The sequence below is a fragment of the Astyanax mexicanus genome, chromosome 21 (assembly GCF_023375975.1).
Source record: "Astyanax mexicanus isolate ESR-SI-001 chromosome 21, AstMex3_surface, whole genome shotgun sequence".
Classification (NCBI taxonomy): Eukaryota; Metazoa; Chordata; class Actinopteri; order Characiformes; family Acestrorhamphidae; genus Astyanax; species Astyanax mexicanus.
Genome location: NC_064428.1, coordinates 7,687,094 through 7,713,241, shown reverse-complemented (window position 1 = coordinate 7,713,241; position 26,148 = coordinate 7,687,094). Strand labels below are relative to the sequence as shown.

The 26,148-nt window shown below is 36.5% G+C and overlaps 2 protein-coding genes across 3 annotated transcripts in view; both read right to left on the bottom strand.

The window, feature by feature from the left end:
* Positions 1-3,414, bottom strand: part of appa (amyloid beta (A4) precursor protein a) — a 68,212-nt gene extending 64,798 nt beyond the window's left edge. The window contains exon 1 of one of the 2 annotated variants that reach the window (XM_049469263.1): positions 3,214-3,414. In XM_049469263.1, the coding sequence (XP_049325220.1) occupies positions 3,214-3,273 (60 nt within the window). In that variant the 5' untranslated portion in view covers positions 3,274-3,414. The remainder of the gene's footprint in view (positions 1-3,213) is intronic. The other variant, XM_049469262.1, reaches the window with a different exon arrangement.
* Positions 3,415-9,767: 6,353 nt separating this feature from the next.
* Positions 9,768-25,941, bottom strand: cyyr1 (cysteine/tyrosine-rich 1). The gene is made up of 4 exons (XM_007237757.4): positions 25,482-25,941; positions 19,724-19,823; positions 12,785-12,945; positions 9,768-11,461 (listed from the first exon to the last, which is right to left on the bottom strand). Exons 1-4 carry the CDS (start codon positions 25,564-25,566, stop codon positions 11,328-11,330), a joined length of 480 nt encoding a protein of 159 aa, XP_007237819.1. The 5' UTR covers positions 25,567-25,941; the 3' UTR covers positions 9,768-11,327.
* Positions 25,942-26,148: the final 207 nt, after the last annotated feature.

Sequence of the window (26,148 nt, the reverse complement as noted above, 5' to 3'; positions counted from 1 at the left end):
GTCCTTGACAGACAGACACAGCTTCAATGAATACTATGCATTTATCAGACAATCACACAAAGTTAAACAAAAGTAGCTGTATAATATAAATTCTATATCCAACATAACCAAACCCTGTGTATTTTTCAAGCTAATTGTTAAAGTTTTAAAATAAAACAAAAGAACAGGAATATACACAACAGTACAAGTGAGTTCATTGTTTATTGTAGCTTCTAGCTCCTTTCTAGGAAACACATGCATCACTAACAGCAATAACTAATAATAAAAAATAGCATTACAGCATACCATCAATGCAAAATTGTATGAAGCAGCTATTTTATTGTATTATTAAAAATAGATTTCTATTTTCTGTACTTGCTTCGGTGAACTTGCCACTGAAAAGATTACTAATGGAATGGATTACAGGGATAATATATAAAAATGTACTCATGAAATAAAAAGGTTCTGGAAAGAAAAAACACATTTGTGCACCTGCCTAATTGCGTTTAAAGAATTATTGCACACTTTCTGTATATATGACGATATATATGAAATTGCAAACCTGAACAACCAATGACTAAAAAAAAGGAAAATCATGAAAATTATTATTATTAGGTGCCCAAATCTTTTTATATGACTGTATGTGCATACCCAACTATAAGTAAATGTGCAAGAGTAAAATGTCCATGTAGAGTGACTGGGTTTAACTGTTGGGGTATTAATCCAAGACTAATAAACTAATCACAAATATAACCGACAGATTAGTTGACTACCAAACTAATGATTAGTTGCAGCCTTGGCCTTTAAATGACAAAAAACATTGTCATTGTGTACCCATCACTTCTGGAACATGAAACTATCCAAGAAATTGGTTATAGTGACCGTCTCAACTAAAGAGGTGGACAATTAGATTTGTATATGTCTGCAAAAACTAATTTAACAAAGCTTTTCTCTGTGAACGGCTGTTTTTAATGGTTAGTAGTTTATGAAGAATGTAAGAGCACAGTTAGCTACTGCAGTTCCCCGCCGCCATCTTGCTTCTGTCTGGATACATCCAGCTCTCGCCCAGCCAGCCCCTCCACACGGAGCAGCAGCAGCTAACAGGGGAATGTTCCTCATTTCTTTAGCCAAAACAGTAAAAAACATCTTAAAATACAGGCTGGTCCGTTTTCTGCTGATTTATATCTACCATCTGCTTTATAAAAAACTTTAATACATTAAGAGAAAGCTTTTAAAAATGAGAAATTTCAAGTCTTCTCCTCCTTCTCCTCACACCCACTCTTATCTCCTAACCACCGCCGGCTATATTTAACCTACGACTCTGCGCAGTTCAGACAACAACAGCCTGGAAACGGCGAAAATCGTGACTAAAACAAACCTAAATTACACCATACACACAGAATAAATAAAGGATTTAAACGGCAGGTTCGTTTAATTCGCTGTAATCCTGCTGTTCTTCCAGAACAGCTCATAACACGTATAGTGTTATTTATGGGTGTTTCTGTAACGTTAGCGACGGTGGCGTCTGTTTATCGCTATGCAGAGGCACGACTGCAACATAGATAAGCTAGATAGCTTAGCTAAAACACTATAATAAATTAAATCGAATATTAAAACAGCTTAGAAAAAGATGAAGGTAAACGCTTCACCAAAACAGACAGTTTACTTAACTTAAGTTAACTTAACTTAATCTCACCTGGATAACTATCTATTTGTCTACCTGTTAGCTAGCGTTACACATACCATAATATTAAAGCCCCTGTACTGTCGAGTTGTGCTACCTTGTCAAATCGTACTACCCTAGTGTACAAATGTGTACAAATACAAAAGAATCACCATATTATAGCATGTTTCCAGTAGATGTAGCTAGTTATTATATTTGGATAGCATAAATCACTGTATCATAGTAAGCTTATGGCAATGAGAGCTCAGTACAAACTGCTTTTGATTTTTTTTTTTATAATAATTAATACAATAATTATTGTATTTATTATTATTAATTTCAATTTATGCTTTCGTGCAAGGACAGTAAATACAGGTTGTTTAATGCACAAACAAAATAGATTTATTGTAAAAAAAAAAACAAGAGAAAGAATCAAAAAGTGTAGCGCAAGTGTCAGCGCATGCGCAGGGCCTTTAGAAAGCACGTATCGATTGGTAGCATAATTTGACAGAACACCACGCTACCCACTACACTTAGCGTTAGCTTAGCTATTAAATTACATTAAATACCACCATTTTCAATGGAACCAGAATACTAGTTAGCTAGTTTTGGCTATATGGGATATACTGAAAAAACTTTACATTAAATTTAGTCAACTTACCTAAAATATTAACCTAACCCAGTAAAGCTAGCGTTACATAGACTAGCTAAGCTAAGCTAACTAAATCACTGCTAATAGCTAGGTTAGGTTAATAATTAGACTTCATTAGAAACCTATTTTATGTACTTTTTAAAACGTGTATCACTCAATAAAATAATGACAGTAAGCTCATGTTATGTAATACACCCAAAGATATATAAAACATAGCTAAAACAACAGGATTATCGTAAAAAGAACATGACAATCTTAAAAAAAATGTGGGTCAGCGCATGCGCAGTGCCTGTAAGAAGCACATATCGATGGGTCGCATAAGTGGACAGGACACCGGTTTAGAAATACCATCATCATCATCTGTAGGTAACTACATAATTTATTTTTTTTAAAACGCCAAATATTAAGAGAGGTACAGAAAATCGCTATCAACAACACATATTAATTAATAACCTTTAAAATAAAACAGATTAATTTAGGTTAGCTACTGTGTTGTTGTTTTTTTTGTAAAACATCATGAATGAATAACCTATTACCTGTTTTAACCTGCTGTTTATTTAACTAGGTTATAGGTAGGTATTTTTTGGGTGTAGTCTCAGCAGCCTCAAGGTGACCAGTCTGTCTGCATCAGCTCTAGCAGCTCTATCTATCCATCTATATAACCTAGGTTAGCTAGGTTAACTAGTGTTCAGAAACACGCTATTCTGGCACAAACCTAATAGCTATCTAACTAAACATATAACCTAACTATATATTCAGAATAGTAACTTAATTAGTTAATGGATGTAATTGTTATTTATAGTCATTTTTACAGTAGACAACCAGCCTGGAATAAACAGGACTGTAAGATCTGTGTTGTACAGCTAGCCAGCTACAGTAAATCAACCCAAAAATGAACAAATTTAAACGCCATTCTCACCTCCAGAGCCGCCGCCGAGGCCAGCGCCATGAGCAGTAAGAAAACCCCGCGGTCCCACATCCTGACTCTCCCGTTATTCACCAGCTTTCTGCTGTCAGACTGTGTGTACAGCTCTGTCTGTCTCTGTGTGAGAGTGTGAGTGTGTGTGGAGGCTGAGTGAGTGTGAGAGGGTGTGTTTAAGAGAATGTGTGTGTGTGTGATGAACAGGGATAGATAGGGAGGCTGCGCAGCTGCTCCACAGTCACGTGAGTAAGGCAGGGCAACAAGGCCCGAGTACAGACCACACCCACTTTCAGTGTCAGCCGCTAGAGGGAGCTCTCTACTGAGCCCAAAAATGAATGGGTTCCTATAGAACATTTAATAAACAACAAAATCATATACTAATGCATCTCAAAAAATAGAATATCATTAAAAAAATGTGAAACTATATATTACATATAACATAACATATATTATATAGATGTATTACACACAGAGTGATCTATTTTAAAAGTTTTTTTCTTTTATTGTTAATGATTATGGCTTACAGCCAATGAAAATCTATATCTCAGTGTCTCAAAAATTTGAATATTATCTAAGACCAATTGCTACTTTTGCTACTTTTTTCCGTAACAGTTATAAGCAGAGGCATGAATGAAGTGCTGTAACTGGGTTCTTACGATCATGAAAAATCTGGAAAAGTCATGGAATTTGAAAATAGCAATTCCCAGGCCTGGATAAGTTTTGGAAAAATACAAATATTCAGAAAGTTTTGGAAAATCTTTGTGCTTCTGTTTATCGATGGGAAAATTCTATTTTGAGCTAACAACAAATACATCAACTCAGAGTTAATTTAGTAATTTTAGCCCTACACAATGAAGCTCTCAGGATCTGACACACATTTTATTGTTAAAAATCGTGTGTCAGATTCATTTTAGACTTGAAGGCATGGAAAAGTCATAAAAAAATCATGGAAATGTATTAGTTAAAAAGTGTATGAACCCTGTGTAGGATTTTGCAAGAAAACACTGCACTGACTTTAGACTTGATAATAAACACAGTGGATCAACACCAGCAGATGACATGTCTCTCCAAACCATCACTGATCATCAGTAAATTTTACATTTCATTTGTAAATCAAGGGATCAGAGTCTGGAGGAAGAGTGGAGAGACACACAGTCCAAACTGCTCGAGGTCTAGTGTGAAGTTTCCACCAATCAGTGATGGTTTGGAGAGACATGTCTGTCATCTGCTGGTGTTGATCCACTGTGTTTTATTATCAAGTCTAAAGTCAGCGCAGTTTATTTTTCCACAAAATCTTACAGCACTTCATGCTCTATCAAAAAAAATATATATGAATACTTAACCTTTTAACATTCTAGCTGACTTACACATTTTTTGTTGCTATTTTTTGCCGAATAGTGAATGAATGCTGCAGATAATTATGACTGGAGACATTAGTTTAAATTGTAGCAAAGATGAACAATTCCATAACTAGTGTCAATGAACAATTATTTAATATATTCTGTCGTAGGTACTGTTAATTCATGTACCTTTATTGTAAAGTGTTACTGATATTTCTAATGTAAATTTGACTAATATTAATGTAAATTTCAGATTTGTGCAGTTTTAGCTCTTCATGATACAATTTTAGGTATCTACATTTCAGATATCTAGTTTTCACTAGTGATATACTTACTTTGAAAGACTATACTTTGTTTCTAGTCAGAATTGCAGTGTAGATATCTGTAATAATAATTTACAATAGTAAGAAAAGGCATGTAGGTCATGGTAACAGTCAACTAATCAGAATGACTTTTGGCAATATTACCAGTCAGAATGTAATTTTTAGATCTGTAAACCTTTTTAACATAGTAAATGAATCTTGAAATTGCTTTTCTGGCTAAATAATTTTAGTTGCCAAATATAAAATGCATCTGTAAATATATATTATAATATTCACCAACATTACAATATTACAATTACAATTACAATAAAAAAATTACATTTTTTTAGGGTCAATCTATTGTTCAGATTCTAGTTTTTCAAAAATATACTTCTGTGAATAAACAGGAAAGTTGCAAAAGCTGCTGTTTTATGTTTTTATCTCCTCTTCATTTAGTTTGTCTTGTTCATGTATAGTATGTATCTGACTGCACCGACTCAGTGAACTGTCTTATTTTCACCCATTTCTTTAAAATCGATACACCACAGAGAAACTGGGTCATCCTTTATCTTTCCCCTGAACTGTGTGTGAGGCAGTTGTGTAGAGAAACTTAGCTGAACATGTTAAGAGTGTTTACCTCAATGACAGTCCGATTTAATCTAAAATAACACCAGTGATGCAAATTCTAACTTAGTCCATACTGGTAAAAACTTCAGATACCATAAAATAAAAGATCTATGAAATACAGTTTTTACCAGAAACCAGCTATGAAGTAATAATATTAGATCTACAAATCTATTAAATGAGTCTGACTAGTCATTTGCTACCATGGATTTTATTATGATTACATTTTATGATACATTTTTCTGGCTATGAACTTTAATGATGTAACTTTGCACTATTGTAGGAAAATAGTCTGGCAGAAAAAATACAGGTTAATTATTAGTTATTTCCTAAATAAACCATAGTTAGTCATATTAAGGGACTAATAAGAAATATACTGCCAATTAGGTGTGAGCGACGTGGCCCAAAATAATATAAAAATATTTTGGGACATTTTTATTGATCACTATTCTGTTCTATTTATCAATAATATTCTTGCTGATATAGCAAAACAATACATTTTAAAATTAATTTAAAGAATATACTAATGCCGCAAAATAAATATTAAAGTTGTATTTAATATAAATATAAGAGTTTCATACATTTAGTATAAACAAAAAAAACTTACTTACCAAACTTTAAACGTGCAAAAGTAAAACAGTACATAAAATACAAAATAGATTGCTGTCAGGACTGCATTTTTTATTTATTATTTTGGCAACCATCATATTCTTTTGTGTGTGTGTGTGTGTGTGTGTGTGTGTGTGTGTATTAATTGAGCCCTTATCAACAAGAGTACACACACCCATAAATGAGACCAGGAACAAATAGGAAAGATGCATGGGTTAATATGGTGAAACATTATTTAAGTACAGTCTAATAAGACATATAGAGTATATTGAGTAAGTGTGAGTTACAAAGTGCATTTGAATTGTAACAATTGTAAGTAACATTGATTTGAATGGTTTCTTAAATTTATTTGCAGTTTTTAATGTGGAAAAAGTTTCTATGATTTTTAAAGTAAATCCTACTCCACATTCCTTTTAGTATTGTAATGATAATATTATTTAAAGTATTAAAGAACTAGAGCTTTTACTAGTCGGAAGTACAGTGTAGATATCTGAAAAATGTAAATATGGAAAAGAAAGAGTAAATTCCATTTTTGATTTAAAACAAAATGGATGCATGAGTGCTGCCAGGATTGCTAAAGAGGTTGAAGAAGTGTGAGGTCAGCCTGCAGTGCTCAGACCATATGACACACACTGAGGCATCAACTCTGTCTGTATGACAGTATCCTAAAAGAAAGCCACTTCTAAAGCTGATGCACAAGAAAGCCTGCAAACAGTTTGCAGTTTTCCAAGCAAGATAACCCCAAATAACCCCAAATAAAGATGATGGACTGGCCAAGCATGTCTCCAGATCTAAACCTTTTTGAGCATCTGTGGGGCATCCACAGGTTTATCCACTTGTCAAAATAGAGTTATAGATTTGTAGATCTGGTATTATTACTTACTAAAATGTCAAATCTGAAATTTGTTTTTTTCTAGTAAAAAAATATATAATATCTAAAATTTCGAATTGTTTCTTATTTCTATTTTTTCCCCCATTTTCTCCCCAATTTACACGGCCAATTACCCAACCCACTCATTAGGAGTCCCCCCATCACTAGTGATGCCCCAACACACCAGGTGGGCAAAGACTAGCTCATGCCTTCTCCGACACACGTGAAGTCGCACTCCGCCTCTTTTCAAACTGCTGCATCACAGCGCTAACACTCGGAGGAAAGCGCAGCGACTCGGTTCTGATACATCAGCTCACAGAGGCATTCTTGTGCTGATCAACATCACCCTAGGAATGATAAGGGGAGAGAGCGCCATCTACCCATCCAGAAAAGGCATGGCCAATTATCCTCTCTCAGGGCTCTGGCAGCTAATGGCAAGCTGCATAATCAGGATTCGAACTGGAGATCTCCTGATCATAGTGGCAGGGCTTGACCATTTGGAACCCTCGTACATGATTTTTTTATCAGTATTAACTGAGTAAAATAACTGGTGTTATTTATTTTGGGCTAAAACAGTCCGCCATATTTCTCAGGTGTCTGTGAATTAGGCTAGCATCTAATATTTTGTCTGTATGGCAGAAGTACAGAGAAAATAGGGCTAATAAAGCTATTCCAGGGACATGATTCTCTCAGTAGTTATCTCCACAGACAGCAGGTAAAATCCTTTGCTGTTATTTGCCGCCGCTGTGTGGTGATTGATCAGACGACAGTGGCTGCGGCAGAAAGGAGAGGCTTCAATAGCTTCTCTTCTCTGGGGAGCTCTGTGTTTTTGGCTGGGCTGCAGAGGCATAATTGATATGGCAGAGCTGGCTGTATTCTCGGCGGCCAGCAAATCCGAGGCTCTTTTTTAACAGAAAATCCGCTTATATTTCAATACGGCTCGTCTCAGCTCGGAGAAAATTGGTTTTCATGCACCCGGATCGAATGAAAAGGTCCTGCTCAAAGCAATTTTTAACTATGTAGCCCAAAGCCTGACGGACACTTCTGTCTGTGGAAAGTGAAAGGCAGTGTGATTTCAACTGAACTCTTTTAAGGTCAGCAGGCAGAGAGAGAGAGAATGGGAACCAGAGACTCTGACAGTATTAGGCCCTAAAAGAGAAATGTTTTTTTTTTCTTAATAATGGTTGTAGAGCCAAGATATGTTTAGTATATTCATAAATGGTAATCTAATCATAATACAATCTGTTTTCATTGCAGACAGTATGAACAGTATAAAGTCCAGTACCTATACCCTCTTCTTCTACAGCAGTCGTGCTGTCGTACAATGTGCAGCATGTGGTTTTGCATGGTCTTGTTGAGAACTGCATAAAAAATACAGCTCTGGACAAAATTGAGACAACTTCAGTTATTTTTTAGGTATTTATAGGTTTATGTTTGAGTAAAATAAACATTGTTGCTTTTTCTATAAACTAAGAACAACATTTCTCCCAAATTACAAATAAATATTTGGTAATTTAGAGTATTTATTTGCAGAAAATGAGAAATGGCTGAAATAACCAAAAAGATGAGTTTTCAGACCTCAAATAATTACATTATATTACATTACATTTTGTCCAAAGCGACTTACAATAGTACAAAAGTACAAAAGTAATAGAAGTTAAAGATAAAAACATCTTTAGACAGGGCCTAAAGGAGGGCAAAGGGAAATAGTGGGACAGAGAAGTGAAGGAGGGGAAGAAGGAAATGAGGTTAGAAGTAGTTACTGTGTTAGAGGTGTTAGGAGAGTAAGTGCTCTTTGAAGAGCTCTGTCTTCAGGAGTTTATTAAAGATAGTGAGAGATTCTCCTGATCTGGTAGTAGAAGGTAGTTAGTTAGAGGTGTTAGGAGAGGAAGTGCTCTTTGAAGAGCTCTGTCTTCAGGAGTGTATTAAAGGTAGTGAGAGATTCTCCTGATCTGGTAGTAGAAGGTAGTTAGTTAGAGGTGTTAGGAGAGTAAGTGCTCTTTGAAGAGCTCTGTCTTCAGGAGTTTATTAAAGATAGTGAGAGATTCTCCTGATCTGGTAGTAGAAGGTAGTTAGTTAGAGGTGTTAGGAGAGTAAGTGCTCTTTGAAGAGCTCTGTCTTCAGGAGTTTATTAAAGATAGTGAGAGATTCTCCTGATCTGGTAGTGGAAGGTAGTTTGTTCCACCATTGGGGAACTCTGTATGAGAACAGTCTGGATTGCTTTGTGTGAATGCGCAGCGTAAGCCTTCAGGAGTGAGTGCAGGTAGGAAGGAGCTGTTCAGTCATCACCTTGTAGGCGATTGTAAGAGCTTTGAATTTGATGCAAGCATCAACTGGTAGCCAATGGAGCTCAATGAGCAGTAGGGCGACATGTGCCTGTTTTGGCTGGTTAAAGACCAGACGTGCTGCTGCATTCTGGATCATTTGGAGTGGTTTTACCACACAGGCCGGGATGACCACTGCTTGTACCAGGAGTTGGATGGCCTGTTGCATCAGAAACTATCAAATTTTTCTGATGTTATACAGCGCAAAGGGCAGGATCGAGCAACTAAGGCTAACTAATGCAATAATGCAAAGAAAACTTATCCTTATCCTAAAGAAAGCTGTCCTTATGTTTGACAACTCAATTTTCAATGACAATATTCTCCACACATTCTCTATTAAAGACAGATCAGGACTGCAGGTCCTGCAGTCAAATACATGTGGAATGCTGCATCACAAGTGTACTAACACACTATGACAGACCATGATTTTTTTTTGCAGGGTTCTCTTTATTCTCATTTGTCACAAATTAAATCACATTAATTCTTCATAAAGTGTTTTATTGTTGTCTGCCTCACGCCAAATCATTGCATCTCCAAAACATTTAGATTTACAAGAAAAAAAAGACATCTCTAATTTTAACATAAGACAATGTAAAAAAATTCTATTAGTCTATTCATCATGACATTCTGATATATTGTAAAGAAGATGTGTCAGGTACAAATTACCGTATTTTTCACACTATAAGGTGCACTTAAAAACCTTTAATTTTCCCAAAAAAATCGTCATTGCACCTTATAATCTTGTGCACCTTATGTATGATTTCTGCCAGTCAGGTTTAGTTTGAGTTTAGTTTCTCCAGCACCAAGACTGGGGCAGTATTAGAATTAGCCACTAACCGAGCTAAGTGCTAGCTCTTTCGCTGTTTAGAGGTGAGAATATAGGACTGTAGCCTGCGCTAACCTCGGCTAGCACTGCTGGAGCAGCTAACCGAGCTAAGCTTGCTTTTTCGCCGTTCTGAGGTGAGTATATTGGCCTGTAGCTTACTGCTATCCCTGGTTAGCACTGCTGGAGCAGAATTAGCATTACCTGCTAACTGTGCTAAGCACTCTTTTGTCATTCAGAGGTGAGTACATTGTAGTCTGCGCATTTATCATGTTAAAACATACTACGTGGGACGAACCGCTAGCTAAAATTACCCTGGCTTACCGAAACACTCAGGGTTCCTTAGTGTAGCGCTGTCAGGCGGCATTTACTAGCACTGCGCTAGCGCTAGGGTTTAGCTGCTAAGGCCAATGCTGCTGAAATCTAAGCTTACTGTAAATAAACGAAAGCACTTCACTTACCAAAATTAACAGGTTTTTTTTAAGAATTACAGTTTTGTTGACTTAGCCTAGCTTTACTTAACTTAATTACCACCCCCCCTTCCACCCAGTGGCGAGACGTGCTGAATTAGTAGAAAAATATAGCGAGGCCCCTGTTCCTTACTAGTGTCGCATAATGCTCCTTATAATTCGGTGCACCTTATAGTGCAAAAAATAAAGTATGTCAAAAACTGTAAAATGAAAAAAAAATCAGACACAAGGTTTTTTTTTATTACTGTTCAAGTTATTACACCAGAGAGAGAAAGAGAGAGAAAGAGAGAGAGAGAATGTGATTAGCCATTGAGTTATTGCCTCTTTTCTCTTTCAGTCGGTTTGTAGGCTACTTCTTTATAGTCCATCGCCATTCGAGACACAATCCACCTTCATTCTAATGTCCATAAAAACAATTAATAAAAAAACTACAAGTTCAACCATATAGAATAAGCCACCATGAGGACGATCCACATCCCCATTTCAGCCGGGCTGGACAACAACACCTTCAAACGAGCTCGTTTAATCCGACCCTCAGGTCTGAGATTCAGCCTGTTCGTACTGTAGATTGTACACACAGCAGTCTCCAGTGCAGTCCGCTCTGTTCCTCATTCTGTAGCAGGAGAAGCGACGTTTCACAGTTCATCACTCTGAGCACTGCAGAAGAACTGGAGATCATATTTATATATATTTATATATTTATATTCTGTCCCTATAGCTCCAGTGTGAGCGTGCTGAAGAGGCTGGTTCATTTCCTGTTGTATCCTGGATAGGGTGGAGGTGGGGAGTAGTTTGCTGTTCGGGGGGGTGTTGGGGTGTATGGAGGAGGTCGAAGGTCAGGAGGATACATCTCGTAATCGTAGCTATAAGGAGGGGGTGGACCTGTGAATCAGAGACAGCATAAAATTAGTCAAATTAAGTTAATAGATCTTCATCATGTGCCCAATTCAATCTCAATCAGCGAAAATACACCCATAGAGTTTATTATCACAAAGTGGGGTTTTATGATCATTTACATTAAGCTACATTACTGGTTAGCAATTAATACTTAATAATTAATTAATAAGCATGTTTAAGTTCATTTTTACGGTCCACTCACATAGATAAAATAAAGCATTTATCACAGATTCAGCATCATCTATCATACTCAGAATTAGTTTACTATCTCTTCACACAAATCGCCTGTTTTCCAGCTGAAATATACGAGCTGTACTTGGCTAGGATAGTAATGTTAGCTGTGCTAAATTAGCCTTAGCATATGTTTGTTTAGCATAAGCCATTGCTGAATTTCTCTGTGTAAATTTCATTTCCTTCAAATGTGCTGACAAACATTTATGTTTAAAGTAGCACTGCTGAGGTAAATGTATTGTGCTTGTCTGATATGTAGTTTTTTTGTAGTTTTGTAATCGCCTTTTCTTTAAAAAAGCAAGATGAAATGTGTTTAGACAATTTAATTTATTTACTACTGATAGTGGCAACATGAATAAAAACCTGTGAAAAACATGTTCGTTATCAGTCTTTGGCCAAATGTAACTTTTTTGGCGCATCTCTACTATCCTACATTTTTAAGAGTTTAGAAATCAATATTTGGTGGAATAATCCTGGTTTTTAATTACAGTTTTCATGCATTTCACTTGGCATGTTCTCCTCCACCAGTCTTACATACTGCTTTTGGATAAATTTATACCACTTCTGTTATAAAGTTATCCAAACTTCCAGTTTGGTTTGATGGCTTGTGTCCAACCATCTTTCTCTTGATTATATTCCAGAGGTTTTCAATTTGTTAAAATCAAAGAAACTCATCATTTTTAATTGGTCTCTTATTATATACAAATGAATGAATCGCTGTTGCCTCCAGCACTATGCACTATTAAAGCCTAATTACAGTCTACAGAAACGCTTGACAAGATTATAAGGTTAGAAGTTAAGGGACGGTTTCCGAGACAGGGATTAAGCCTTGTCCTATACTTTAAATGCACTGTAGGCCAAGACTAGGCCTAATCCCAGTCTGGACCTGGACCCAGACCTATAGTGTGTTAGATTTTTTTTAGGTTTTGGATTAAACCCACAGGTTTCAACAAGATTTCAACAGTACGGATCAGCTGACTGTGATGCAACACTGCCCCCTTGTGGCCATAATCCCTGCAGTGCAGCAGAATGGTGATGCATGGTGATGAGGTGGAGTGATGGGTGATGTTTTGTTACCTGGGTAGCTTTGAGTCACTGTGTTGATGTAGGACGTGCTGAAGACGCCCACCCTCGCTCCTCGGCTGTTCTTCACGCACATGCAGATACACAGGAACACGGCCGCCACCGCACCCATCAGAAACACCACACCAAACACGATCCCGGAAATCGCAGTGCCCCTGTGAGCGTCGACAAAGGAAAAAGATTCAAGTTCAGGTCATATATCTACATAACACCCAACACACAGACAGAAAGCACAGTCAAAATATGCTGTATTTAGGGCAGCAATACAAAAGTTCCATACTTAAGTAAAAGAACAAACACTGCAGTACTTGAGTACTTAAAAGCTGAAGTATGATTCAAATTGTTACTCAATTAAAAATATAAATATAAGTAAACAATCCTAAATGTACATGAATGCATATTTTTTTCAAAGATACACACTTTTTATAGATGAATAAAAGATTAACACAGAGTGTAAATAACGGTTAATTGCAGAAATGCAGCATCATCTGCAATATCTGATACACTCACTGTACCAGCACAACACGCACTAACACCTCATACACCACCACCATGCTAATCAGTGCTAATCACTACAGTGCTGAGAATAATAATCATCCACCACCCAAATAAAAATAACGGCTGCTCTGTGGTGTTTTCTGAGTATTGAAGAAAAGGATAAAAGGAAGATAATAATAAATTATGCAGAGAAACAGAAAGACAGTGGAGCTAAAAAAAAAAGAATGTCTGTAAAAAGGAGGAGGCGGTCATAATGTTATGCTTGATTGGTAAACATGCAAGTATATATAGGCTTGTGCCTGTGCTAAACTTGTATTTTTATAGACTTTTTGAATCTATACAATTATATGTATAAATGTATAATTACATATAATCAGATAGTATGGGATGCCATGGGGTCCTTATCCCATCTGTGAAACACGGTGGTGGTAGTATCATGCTTTGGGCCTGTTTTAAAGGAACAATAAATCTGTCGTCTGTCTGTAAGCTTAATTGAAAGAGAAGGTGGGTAATGCAACATGACAATGACCCTAAACACAAAAATTGTTCTACCAAAGAATGAGTAAAGAAGAAGGTTAAATGTTAATGTTTTTTGAAATGGGGCCATGTCAGAGTCCTGATCTTAATCTGGTATTAATGTTGTGGGTGGAGCTGAGGCAGCGGTTTATGGTAGGAAACCCACCAACATAACAGATAAATGGGTTTAAATTTCCCCACCAGATACATTTTCCACTCACAAATATATAAAATTGTATTATTTTACTTATTAAATGAATTATCAATTTTAGTTTTTGTTTCATTTGTTTGATTTAGGTTCTTTTTTTACTCTTAGGACCAGATCTGGAAAATCTGATGTTTTGAATCTGATCAAATTCACGTGAGAATATGGAAAATGCTAAAGTTCACAAGCATTCAAGCGCAGAGGTGGGAAAAGTACTGAAAAATTGTAATTAAGTAAAAGTACCTTTCCTTTGCTAAAAATCTACTCAAGTAAAAGTAAAAAAGTACTCAATTTAAAATTTACTTCGAGTAAAAGTTAGATAGTTACTTTTAATTATTTGATGTAAAAATTAAATTAGGCTTAAATTAAACCATTTGGACCTTTCAGGCAGTATTTGTTTAGACCACTCCATAAAACATTTTTAAGAACAAGTGACATAGGCTTCTATGATCCATTTTTTCTTTACTGTTAAAAAGTTATGGTCAAATATGTGAATATAAACCGTATTTTTATAGTTTTACATTTTATTATTGTTTTTTAACTTGCCATTGCTATGCTTTAAATGTTATTTACATGTTTTTTAACGTTCAAACAGATTGTTTAATGTTCCCAGTAAAAACAAAAGAAAATATTATGAAAAACATGAAATTGTACCAAATAACTGTTGGTCGGCGCTTGCGCAGTGTCGTAAAGCACATATGGATGGGTAGCATAACTCGAGAGAACACCGGTTCCTCCGAGCCGTAATAAACACTGCTGAGAAAAGTTCAGCTGCGCTGCCATGGAGAGCAAAACTTTTTTTTTTTTTCAAACTATTTGTTTTTTTTTCTAGCATTTTATTTTTTACTTAGTAAAAAATTTACAAGTAATAAATTACTTGTGTCAAAATGACACAAAACATTACCTAATTTAAAAACTACTTTAAAAATTACTAATGACTCATAAAATCTACTCAGTTACAGTAATGTGAGTAAATGTAATTAGTAACTTTCCACCTCTGGTCAAGCGCCACTGTAGGCAACCAAACATTTTCCCACCAAACTGTACACCTACCCAACACACAACTCCTATGCCATCTGTTCCCATCACTCATCCCTGCTAGCCTAAACATAGTATGAGGAACATCAAAGACTTCCATGTTTATCCTCATCTTTCCAATCCAAACACAGGAGTGATTTTGCTATTCTGCTAAATCAGGCCACCCAGGCAGTTCAGATCTATTTGCTGGCTGAGCGAGAATCATTCGGTCCTGTCTGGGCAGAGTCTGCACCAGGGCGAGTCAACAGCGGCACGTCCCGGGAGAGACGGGACACTCTGAGGCAGGAGAAACGCAGGTCACTGGGGGGTTGGGGTGGAAAAAGAAAGGAAAAAGAAAGGTGCACTTAATACACAACCCTGACCAAACGTCTCCTGTTTATTATAGAGCCCTGGAGTTAAGAGCTTCTCTGTCTGGTGTTGGACCAGAGGAAGGTCCTAAAGCTTTGGCTATACTACAGTATTCTTATTATAACAATGTATAGCTCTCATAGCTCTTATCTAGCAAGACCCACATTTGTTGAAACATAGCTTAATTTATATTAAAAGGTTGAAGTTAATTAATGTTAGTAGTTGTAGATCTCAACAGTGACAACTTGAGCATAATGAGTTTTATAAGCAATAACAATTACAATTCCTTACCGCAAAAATTCTTAACATTTATAAACTATAATATTAATATTATAAATAATATGCTGTAAAATGATTACAGGTGTGGTTTGATTAGACAAGAGGACATAAAAAAGTCTTTCCTTGTTGCCCTACACTCTAAAAAACAGAGGTACGATATGAGTACTTTTTTGTACTCAAAGGTACATTCTTTATAATTGTACCCTCAATGGTACAATATTGGTCTTTACAGGGTCAGATTTGTTCCCTTTGAAGTACAAAGTGTTTTCTAACAGCAATAAGTACAAATTTGTACCATTTAACCTGCAGCCAAAGGGTACATTCAGTATTCTGTATCACTGTACTAATAAACAATATATATTTTAATTGCACATTTTTTATTTGAAAGCCAGACAATTTTGGATCATCAAGTTCTTGACACATATTCAGTTGATGATAATGTTTATAATCTTTATAATCTTTACTGGCACAAAAATATGGGTACAAAAAAGGACTTTCCCTGAAAGGTACTTTTTTGTACCTCAATATAAGGTACAGCCCCAGCGACAAGCTTTGTACCCTTTTAAGTACAAATCTGTACTTACTTTTCTTAGTGTGTATGAAAAAAAGGCTCTCAGAGGTTACTTTTGGAGGTTACCTCTTGATTTGTTGACTGCTAGGCATATGGCTCTATAATGAACTTAAGACATTTTGCCCAATTGGCAGTGGACATCTGGATGTATAGTGAGCTCCAGCGTTCACTACACACGCTGCATAAGGCCTCGCAAACTAATGAAAATTATCACACTAGTTCCACCTTAAATGCTGCCACAATCATACTATTTCCACCTGAAATTCTGTCGCTATATTCACACAGTCAGACTAGTTTTACTATAATACTGCCGCTATACTCACACAATCAGACTAGTTCCACCTTAAATGCTGTCGTTATATTCACACAATTACACAAGTTCCACTTTAAATGCTGGCACATTCACACTATTTCAACCTGAAAAACTGCCACTATATTCACACAGTCACACAAGTTCCACCTTAAATGCTGTGTTATATTCACACGATCATACAAGTTCCACCTTAAATGCTGTCGTTACATTTACACAATTACACAAGTTCCACCTTAAATGCTGTTGTTACATTTACACAATTACACAAGTTCCACCTTAAATTCTGTCGTTATATTTACACAATTACACAAGTTCCACCTTAAATTCTGTCGTTATATTTACACAATTACACAAGTTCCACCTTAAATGGTGTGGTTATATTCACACAATTACACAAGTTCCATCTTAAATGCTGCCACAATCACACTATTTTCACCTGAAAAACCGCCACTATATTTCACACAGTTAAGAGTAGTTTAACCATAATATTGCCACTATATTCACATGATCAGACCAGTTCCACCTTAAGTGCTGTCGTTATAGTCACACAATCACACAAGTTCCACCTTAAATGCTGCCACAATCACGCTATTGCCACCTGAAATACACTGCAGCTATATTAATACAGCTATATTAAAAAAGTCAGACTAATTCCACCTTAATTGCTATTGCTATATTTATATATTAACTTTGGCTTTATTTTACATTTTTGTTCCAACGTAAACAGTCAAGCAGTTGCAGGTCCCTGGACTTAACCACCTAAAATAAACGTTACACTGCCTTCTTTTTCTTATATCCCACCTTAAGTGCAGTAGCTGTTACATAATTGGTGTTCGTCAGCTGGTTATTTGATTATGTTTCACATTAAGTAGTAAAGGGGTGATATTAAACTGCTATAACTTCTTTTAGAACTTCTTTTATTTCAGTTATTTTACCTTAAATTAAACTTTAGCAGGTTAAAGCAGTAACTATGTGAGAAGCGGTGCATAGAGATAGTATATGAATGTGATGGATGATTAAACTCATCCTGTTTTTTTATTTCAGCCATTCTTCTTTTTTGCAAATAAATGCTCTAAATGACAATATTTAGAATTTGGGAAAAATGTTGTCTGTAGTTTATAGAAGAAAACAATAATGTTAATTTCACTCAAACACAAACCTATAAATAGCAAAATCAGGTAAACTGAAGTGCTCTCTTCAATTTTTTCCAGAGCTGTATCAGATGTACAGTAAACGGTTCAGCTGCTCTGCCTCTTGCCTCTCACCTTCATACAGTTTGTATATTCTTGTTATAGTGGAAAAAAAAAAAACTAAATCTAAAACACAAGACTCAATGAACTTTTGTTGAACCGGGAATTGCATGAGCTCACCACTCGGAAGAGCCTGACACCTACATAACTGGGGACTTGAAACACAATGGGATGAGTGGACAAATGGTGTCAAAGTAAACACATTAACTTTGACACCACATAGTTACATTCAAACAGTGCAACAACACAAAAGTAAAACTAATAGTAAAGGCTGTGCTGAGTTTGACATAATTTATCAAGCATCTATTGGCTGAGCGCAGGATCAGATTTTACATCCCATTGTCATGGTATTGTCATGACTGGACATTCATCACCTTGGATTGTGTCCCTCGTTTAGCTTACTTAAGTTTTTTAATCTCTACTTGAGAACCCTGAATTTAAATTTAAGTTTAGCGCATAGTTTAAAGGCACTGACTAATGAAAAAAAAAATGTTTAAATGGAATTTATAGTGGCTAAATTTAATGTTGAATATGTGAGAGTTCTGTTAATTGAAGATGTATTATTATTGTCAGGTTTTATTTGATCTTTACTACTGATTGACCTTTCATACTTCTATTTGAATAATTCCAGATGGCAAAGACAGTGCTCACAATAACTTACATTAGTTCTGTCTTATTCCTTATTAATATTAATTATTTTGTATTTTATTAACTGTGATATCAGCCATTGGTTGATCTTTAAGTATCACCATTGTTTGTTGATCACTCTAACGTTGATTGGGTTTGAATTTTTTTTATTTTATTTGCTCATTTTAGAACATAACCAAAGTTTTTTTTCTGTTTGAACTGGGTGAAGTTATAGCAGAATGCCAAAGGGGTAGAGGTGTCCTGATTCTCGTCAGGCTGGAGGGGTAGATTAGGGGAAGAGATAGGTCTTGTTAGCCGTTCAAAATGAGATTTTTCAGAGACACACTTCAAACCGAGGGGAATGAGAATCACTGGTGGAACAAGCGACCAAAGAAACCCACAAATATAAGTATTGTCCCTCTTAAAACTGACGATTAGAGCGTTTATTTTCAAAGTTTTATGGCTGAATTCACCATAACAAGCATAAAAAAGATCACTAGTAGTTTGTCTCAGTAGCTAGCTAGCTAACTTTCCCATTCCACCTTAATCAAAGCTCATTTCAGCTCCCTATCACAGAGAAATTAAGGATTGGACAATAATAATACATTTCTGCCCTTCCTCCCCCCTTTTTGAAGACATACGATGCCCTAAAGTTAACTAGTTAATCAGCAGATCAGCTAGATTACTGAACTTTAGCGCTCCTGATGACGTATCGGGTGCTTGAAGGGTTTTCCAATTTTTAGGGGGAGGATTCATCTAATAATCACACAATACAAGGAGTAGGGGTAAGTGGTATAGGGCCAAAGGGTGAAATGGGATTGGGCCTAACTCTTCATTTTCTAATTGCTACTATTATTGGTGGTTTTGGTATCACCAATCATTACATTACTTACAATGTTCTAAACATAACTTGTATGAGTATATCTGAGCATAACAGCAGATGCCTGTGGTGATTTGATGACTTTCTACCAATAATTCATGAGCTGTTTTGAAGAGCAGAGTTGAACCCTCCCAAGGTTTCTTCCCAGTGCTCTAAAAGACTTTTTTCTTGCCACATTTGTCCACAGTCTAATGTTACATTGGTCTTTTGTCTTCTAATATGACTTAATGATTTGATTTGACAACACAAAACAAGCATACAGTTTCCGAGCACTACAAGTCAAATTTAGAGACGTGGTACAGGTTCAGGGTTGTCTGAACCCAATGGGAAGCAAAGAGCAAATCAGAAAAAGGGTCATAATTTGTGCAAGGGTGATGGGTGCAATTGTGCATTTCAGTGATTACTCACGAGAGGACGTCCCCGACGTAGGCGTAGTACGAACAGCAGAAAGGAGGCACTCCATCACAACAGTACTCAACACAGCCATTACACTGGGCCTCTCCACGACCTGCAATCGAACAGAAACAAAAGCCTAAATAATGCTACTCCTACTGTTTAAACCCAACCTTAACCTTAACATTAGTAATCACACGGAAATCCTGAATCCTCAAAATACTACATTCTTATTGGTTCAATGAATCAATCATGAGATTTTTTCTAGAATTTTGAGGACACTTGAAATAAGCGTTTATGTATTAAATACATTCATTGACAAAAAATTTAACTGACGCACCAAAAAAGAAGTTGCTGGAATGGAAGGAAGCTTTACAGCATGACAGGATATACACCAAATTGTAATCTGTGAACATCAAATGCTAGCTTTCTATATGTTCCAAAAATAATATAATACAAAAAACACTGATGAAACTGATTTTTGCCTTTTTTTGTACGTTTTTTCTAAAATTCTGGAATACTTTACAGATAGATATTTGTTATGGACCCGTGATTACCAGCTTTAACAAACAAAGTTTTTTATTAATAAAAAAAAATTAAATGGTTTAATTAATAAGTTAATTCATTAATAAATTGGCTACATTTGCACTGTGGACATGGAGACCTCAGGTTCCTGTCCCCACTACTGTGAAATTAGAACATCAGACTGTGTTTAAAAGCCAGGGGTGGGAATCACAGAGCATAACAATACTCTGATTCTGTGATTCTTTAAATATCAGACAATTATCTACAATACTTCACAGCATCTGTGTAACTAAAATGGATAAAATACTAAATTAGGGGCGCTGAGTGGTCCAGCGCTCCACTATCAAGCTGCCGGGCGCTCAGAGGGAGCAAAATTGGCCCTGCTCCCTCTGGGTGGGTAGATGACGCTCTCTCCCCACATCACTCCTACGGTGATGTCTGCAGCACAGGGCATCTGTGAGCTCATGTATCGGAACCGAGTCGCTGTGCTTTCCTCCGAGCGTTAGCGCTGTGATGCTGCTCTGCAACATGTATCAGAGGAAGCATGTGTTAGTCTTCACCCTCCTGGTGTGTTGGGGCATTACTAGTGATAGGGGGTCCTAATGAGTGGGTTGGGTAATTGGCTGTGCTAAATTGGGGAGAAAATCGGAAAAATTATAAATAAAATTATATATAAAAAAACTCCTAAATAAGTATATACCAGGAATTATACCAGGAATTGTGGATTTATTGGTGTCAGTTTTACTGAATGTCACAACATTCCAATTTGTTTTACCACAAATTGGAATTAATTACCCTATTAATTTGATTAGTTCCACCACGTGGAGTACTAAAAGAATAATTAAACGGAATCAATCAAATGGGCGGTGAGTCCTAGGGGCTTTACTGTGCTTGTGTTTTAGTAACAATATTGATATTTGATGGCACATATTGATAATGTATTGCAAATATATTAAAAAAACGATATATTGCAAAAAAATATATATTGATATTTTGTCCCACCTCTATTACACGCACTAAAAAATCTATTTATTATACTTATAGTTGGAGATTACACCAAATTCTTAGATTGAAGTAAACGTCTAAAAATCAGATTTAGTGCTGTGGTATGAGGTTTAGGGTTTACATGATGTTTTTCAACCAAAAATCTGATTTTTTTTTTATAATATTATAAAAAAATAAGAGTGTGTAAAACACATAGTCATTATGTTGTTCAGACCAATCTCAAATATATTAACCATTCAGTTACAAAAAATGTAAAAAAAAAAAAAACCCTGTGTAACTCCCTTTATACCTTTGAAGTATCCAGACACATTCTGTAAAGCCTGTTCTCTCAGTACAAAAGCCTGTATGAGCCGTGTGTAGACTCGTCTGGTCCTGCACTCCAGGCTTCATCACTGCTTTTATTTCCTAACTCAGCTGTTGTCACTGCTTTCTCCTGGCTCCAGATCCTCAGAGCAGGCCTGGTTTTGTTATTGTAGCGCAGGCGTAGGCAGTCGATTCGCACTCGTCTGTGCCAATCAGCTCTCATCCCTTTATCTGAGTAATAGTGTAGTCATATTACCATGGCAAATGATAATACATGCAGATTTCTAAACCTACAACATGAAGAAATGAGACACGCAGGCCTGGCTTTACTGCTTTACTGTGAGGAACAGTTCGTTAGGAGACAAAATACAAAATAATTATGTTATTAAATTATAAATATATATGACAAATAGCCATTGTGCTCATTTAGCAAGGGTGGCCTAACACATTTGTTGCTTAATTCAATCAAATCCTCACAGCAATGCTCAAAAATCTAGTAGAAAACCTTTCCCAGACTCAAAACTAAATCTGGTTTCATCACTAAAAATGATTTAATTCCAGTCTATTCCAGTCCAGATTTATCATTCAAGACAACACTTGAAACGAAAGCCAGGGTGGCTGGTTAATGGACAGCTTAGATGGGTTAAAGTTATCATCCTGGATCTCTTAATCCAATAAGACACGCACTCTTAAAATCAGCTGGACTAAAAGCTTTTAAGCACATTTTAGAGACATGTTTAGCAGTCAAAGATCTCTCACCAGGAGGTACACTACTCAAAAGTAGCCTTAAAGAGACTTCTTTAGGGCAATGGGGTACTTTTTATTGTTCTTGTGGTAGAAGAGAGTGTTTGGTAATCTGGGTTTTATTATTTCTGTTTGGTCAAAGAGTTTTTTCAAACTTTGTTTAGTTCTCATAGTTGAGCACTGCAAAGCAATTATACTGTTATTCTGTGTTAATATTATTATTATAGGTGCTTTCTTTGCCGCTTATGTTCCGCAGTTTTCAAGGTATCGACAACATTCCAACTCCAGATTGTGCGGTCTGATGGTGCAATGCGTGATTAGGACATGCGGTTTTCGTAAAAACTTAGTGAATGTACGCTTTTTTGCCAATTGAAAATTAATGGGGAGGAATTTTAACTGCCATGTATTTCACAATTTTTGAGCTACAAAGAAAAAAATTGGAAAATCTATAGAACTTAACGCCTTCTTACTGAAAATATGCTGGACGTAAAGCTATGATGTACATTTTTTTTTTGACCAATTGCCGTACGAATTTTTCCTAATAGAAATAAATGGGAGCCCAAAGTTCCATCTCGCACACCAACACCATAGCAACCCTTTCACAACCACTTAGCAAAACCTTAGAGACAATATAGCAACCACCACAGATACCATAGAAACACCCTTGCAAACATCTAGCAACACCCTACAAACAATATAACAACACCTAAGCAACTGCTTAGCAACTGCTTAGCAACATAATAGCAACCACCACAGACACCATATCAACACCTTAGCTACCACCTAGCAACACCTTAGCAACCACCTAGCAACTGCTTAGCAACACCTTGGCAACCACCACAGACACCATAGCAAGCGTCTGGCCACATCATAGCAACGACCATAGCGAACGATGGGAGACAGTTTAGATGCACAACCGTCCTGCGTTTTCTTCAGGAAATGCACTTTTCTAGTCAAAAATTTGCCTTGTACAGTGAGGGCATCTATAGGGCACCCTATCACTCCTTTATTTTACTAGCATGGCACTTCTGAATAAGAGGAGAACATAACTGGGCACTTCATTATGTTTTCTCAATTGTAGAACACAAAAAAACAGTGATAAACCTCATATTCTCTAATGGACTTTTTAAACTGTCTAGCGCAGTCATTGTGGCACTTTGTCTATTTTTGCAAGTCTAGAGGGCATTTTTGCAACACTTTTTTAACCTTGCCCTCCCTGCCCCCACCCCCTTGATTCTGTCAGTTCTTTGGAAGGATCTGGTTCCCATTATAACCAGCTCTGACTCAGTCCTTTTCTTAACTACACTGCTTTTCACACCAAACGCCTCTAAAAAGCTACTTCTACCTCTTAACCACTTCATTCTCTTAAACTCTTCATTGTATATACCTTTAAAATCTTCTTAAAATACATAATTCCATCCATTAATTTCTACTAATGTTCTACTCAACATGAACTTGAATGAACCATGTGTAATCAGCCCTGCTGCCTCTGTCTCAGACACACTCAACCCTTAAAAGGAAGAAAAAAATCAAGCTCTGAATTACGGCTCTAATTTGCAGTTTGCAGCTCCACAGTGTAGTCTAGCCCTCTCTACACGGGTGGTCCCCCAGAGGTCCTCCTCTTACCTCTGGGTCCTGTAGGTCAACACGTTCAGGACAAAGAGCCTATACAACTTCAGCCACCTCTTAAACTGTTCCTCCACACGGCCAGCCCTCCCATTCATTCCCCCAGTGACCACGCTTTCAGCCAGGCGTGCAGTTAAAGCTGAGACTGAACATCCCAATAATCTATTAACTTCACATCAAATGCTGAATCTGCAGGATTTACAGGAAAAGCAGCAAAACACTGAAAACCTATGGGGGGAAATTGTAGCCAAAAATCACAGAAAATACAAGTACTTAGCTTTTTTATTAGTTTTTACCAGTGAAAACACAAAGTAAAGATCTCTGTAACTCAGTTTTACTGCACAGATCCACTATAAAAAAGTTTATTAGCAATAATGTCTGACATACAGATCTATACATTTTTATTTTTCATTCATTTCATTCTAAAAAAAGTAATATTATGTTGGTGTGTGGTTGTGGTTGGTGTGGCGCAGTGGATAACACCACCGCCTGCTTTTGAGCTACCACATCATTTGGGATACTTGGGTTCAATTCCTGGTATGATTGACTTTACTAAGATATACCAATAAGAGTCCTTGAGCAAGACTTCTAACATTTTGGCCCAACTTTGTAATAGGAACATGTAGGAATAGGAATGTAATATTATCAGGGCTATATAATCTATATAATTATTTAATTCTGACTTCGCATATGTTACCATTGACAAACATGCACTCGCTTATCTGATCTGATCTAATTACATTGTTACTAGTAAAAAATCAATTACAGATATCAGTAATTATCTCATTACTAATTTATAACTAGTAAATTGTAAATTGTATCCCAAATATGTCCACTGTTATTCTGATCAGTGCTGACTATAACTTTTTCAATTGACCAAAACTTAGGTTACAACTTAGCAACCAAAATTACATTCTTCCAAATGATTCCCTAATGTCATTGTGAGAATGTCTGCAACTAACATTGGGGTAATTTTTAGATAACATTAGTCAAAGTTGTGGAAACGTTCCCTGTTAGTTTCCTGTTAGCAGTCATTATTCTCCAGAACGAGTGGTAGCAGTTATTATAAAGGACTTGTAAAAAGTCTTTGTGGTTAAGAGTCATTCTGTCATTTGTTGTAAAAAAAATATATATGTTAAACCCAGCCTGCTTTTCCAACACTTTTCCAAATACATTTTTGAAGGAAATTGAACTGGTCACTAAAACAGAACCATAAAGCCCAAGATCAGCTCTAGTATGTGATGGTTAAGTGGTTTAAAAGCTGGACATAAAGACTAAAACAAACCCTATAAATATCAAACTCAGTGGTTAACCAGCTGTTATCCAGAATTGCATTTGATTTTGGTTAAGCTTGTCTATGCTGGACATACTGATCAGCCAACTCTCAAACATCAAAATCTAAAATTGGTCAAAATGTAAACTGGTCAATAATATTTGCATTTTTCTCTTAATTACGAATTTCTTCTTTAAAAAAAAAACTTTTTAAAAAGTAGTGTAACTACGTTTCCAAGTTGATTCCATGCATTCGACAGTTATCTTCGTAATTCATAAATCACAAATCATAACTTACCCACAAATAAGCAAAGCAGAAGCGATTCCTTAAAGAATTTCCACTTCCACCAAGTCTGTAAACTCGCTGCCCCGAGACTTTCCATACCGCTTTTCCACCGCGTTTCTCCCAATTTGGTAATGGACTAAGTCTTACTCTACAATTACAGTGAGGATCAGCGGCACAGTTCTCCCAGATCCACACATAAAAAACTCATCAAACAGACCAGGCGAATCCCAGTTCCCCAACCAGATCCATGATACAGTAAATAATATCAGATATATGAGATATATATAGGATGCGGCTTTGACGCTGATCGCTGCTGATCGTCACTTAGCGGTAAAAAAAAAAAAAAGATGCGGAAAAAAAGCTTTTTCTTTTTTATTCCAGAGTCCACGTGCTCTCAGCGCTGTAAAAAGTATCCATTGACTTCTTCCTCTTTGTTTTTTTGCCTCCTTCCCTTTTGCTACTTTTCTCGAGCTGAACCCCTCCCCCCTCCATCCCATCTCCGCCCCCCATCCCGACCGCATCCCGCCCCCTCCTCCTCCCTCAGCCCCTGTTTACTCAGCACGCTCAGCTCTCCCAGACAAAACATCAAAAATTTAACTCAACTCCAGGTGTGGGATGTAAAAATCCAGCCCACGATTTGATTCCGACTGTGTGGTTCAACCATAAGCTGCAGCCGACC

Excerpts from the sequence above, each read along its gene's own strand:
- cyyr1 (XM_007237757.4), bottom strand. The coding sequence starts at position 25,566 with ATGGAAAGTCTCGGGGCAGCGAGTTTACAGACTTGGTGGAAGTGGAAA. Across the intron at positions 19,824-25,481 it reads TCTGCTTTGCTTATTTGTGG|GTCGTGGAGAGGCCCAGTGT; the intron begins GTAAGTTATGAT and ends GTTCGATTGCAG. Across the intron at positions 12,946-19,723 it reads TACGTCGGGGACGTCCTCTC|GGGCACTGCGATTTCCGGGA; the intron begins GTGAGTAATCAC and ends CGACGCTCACAG.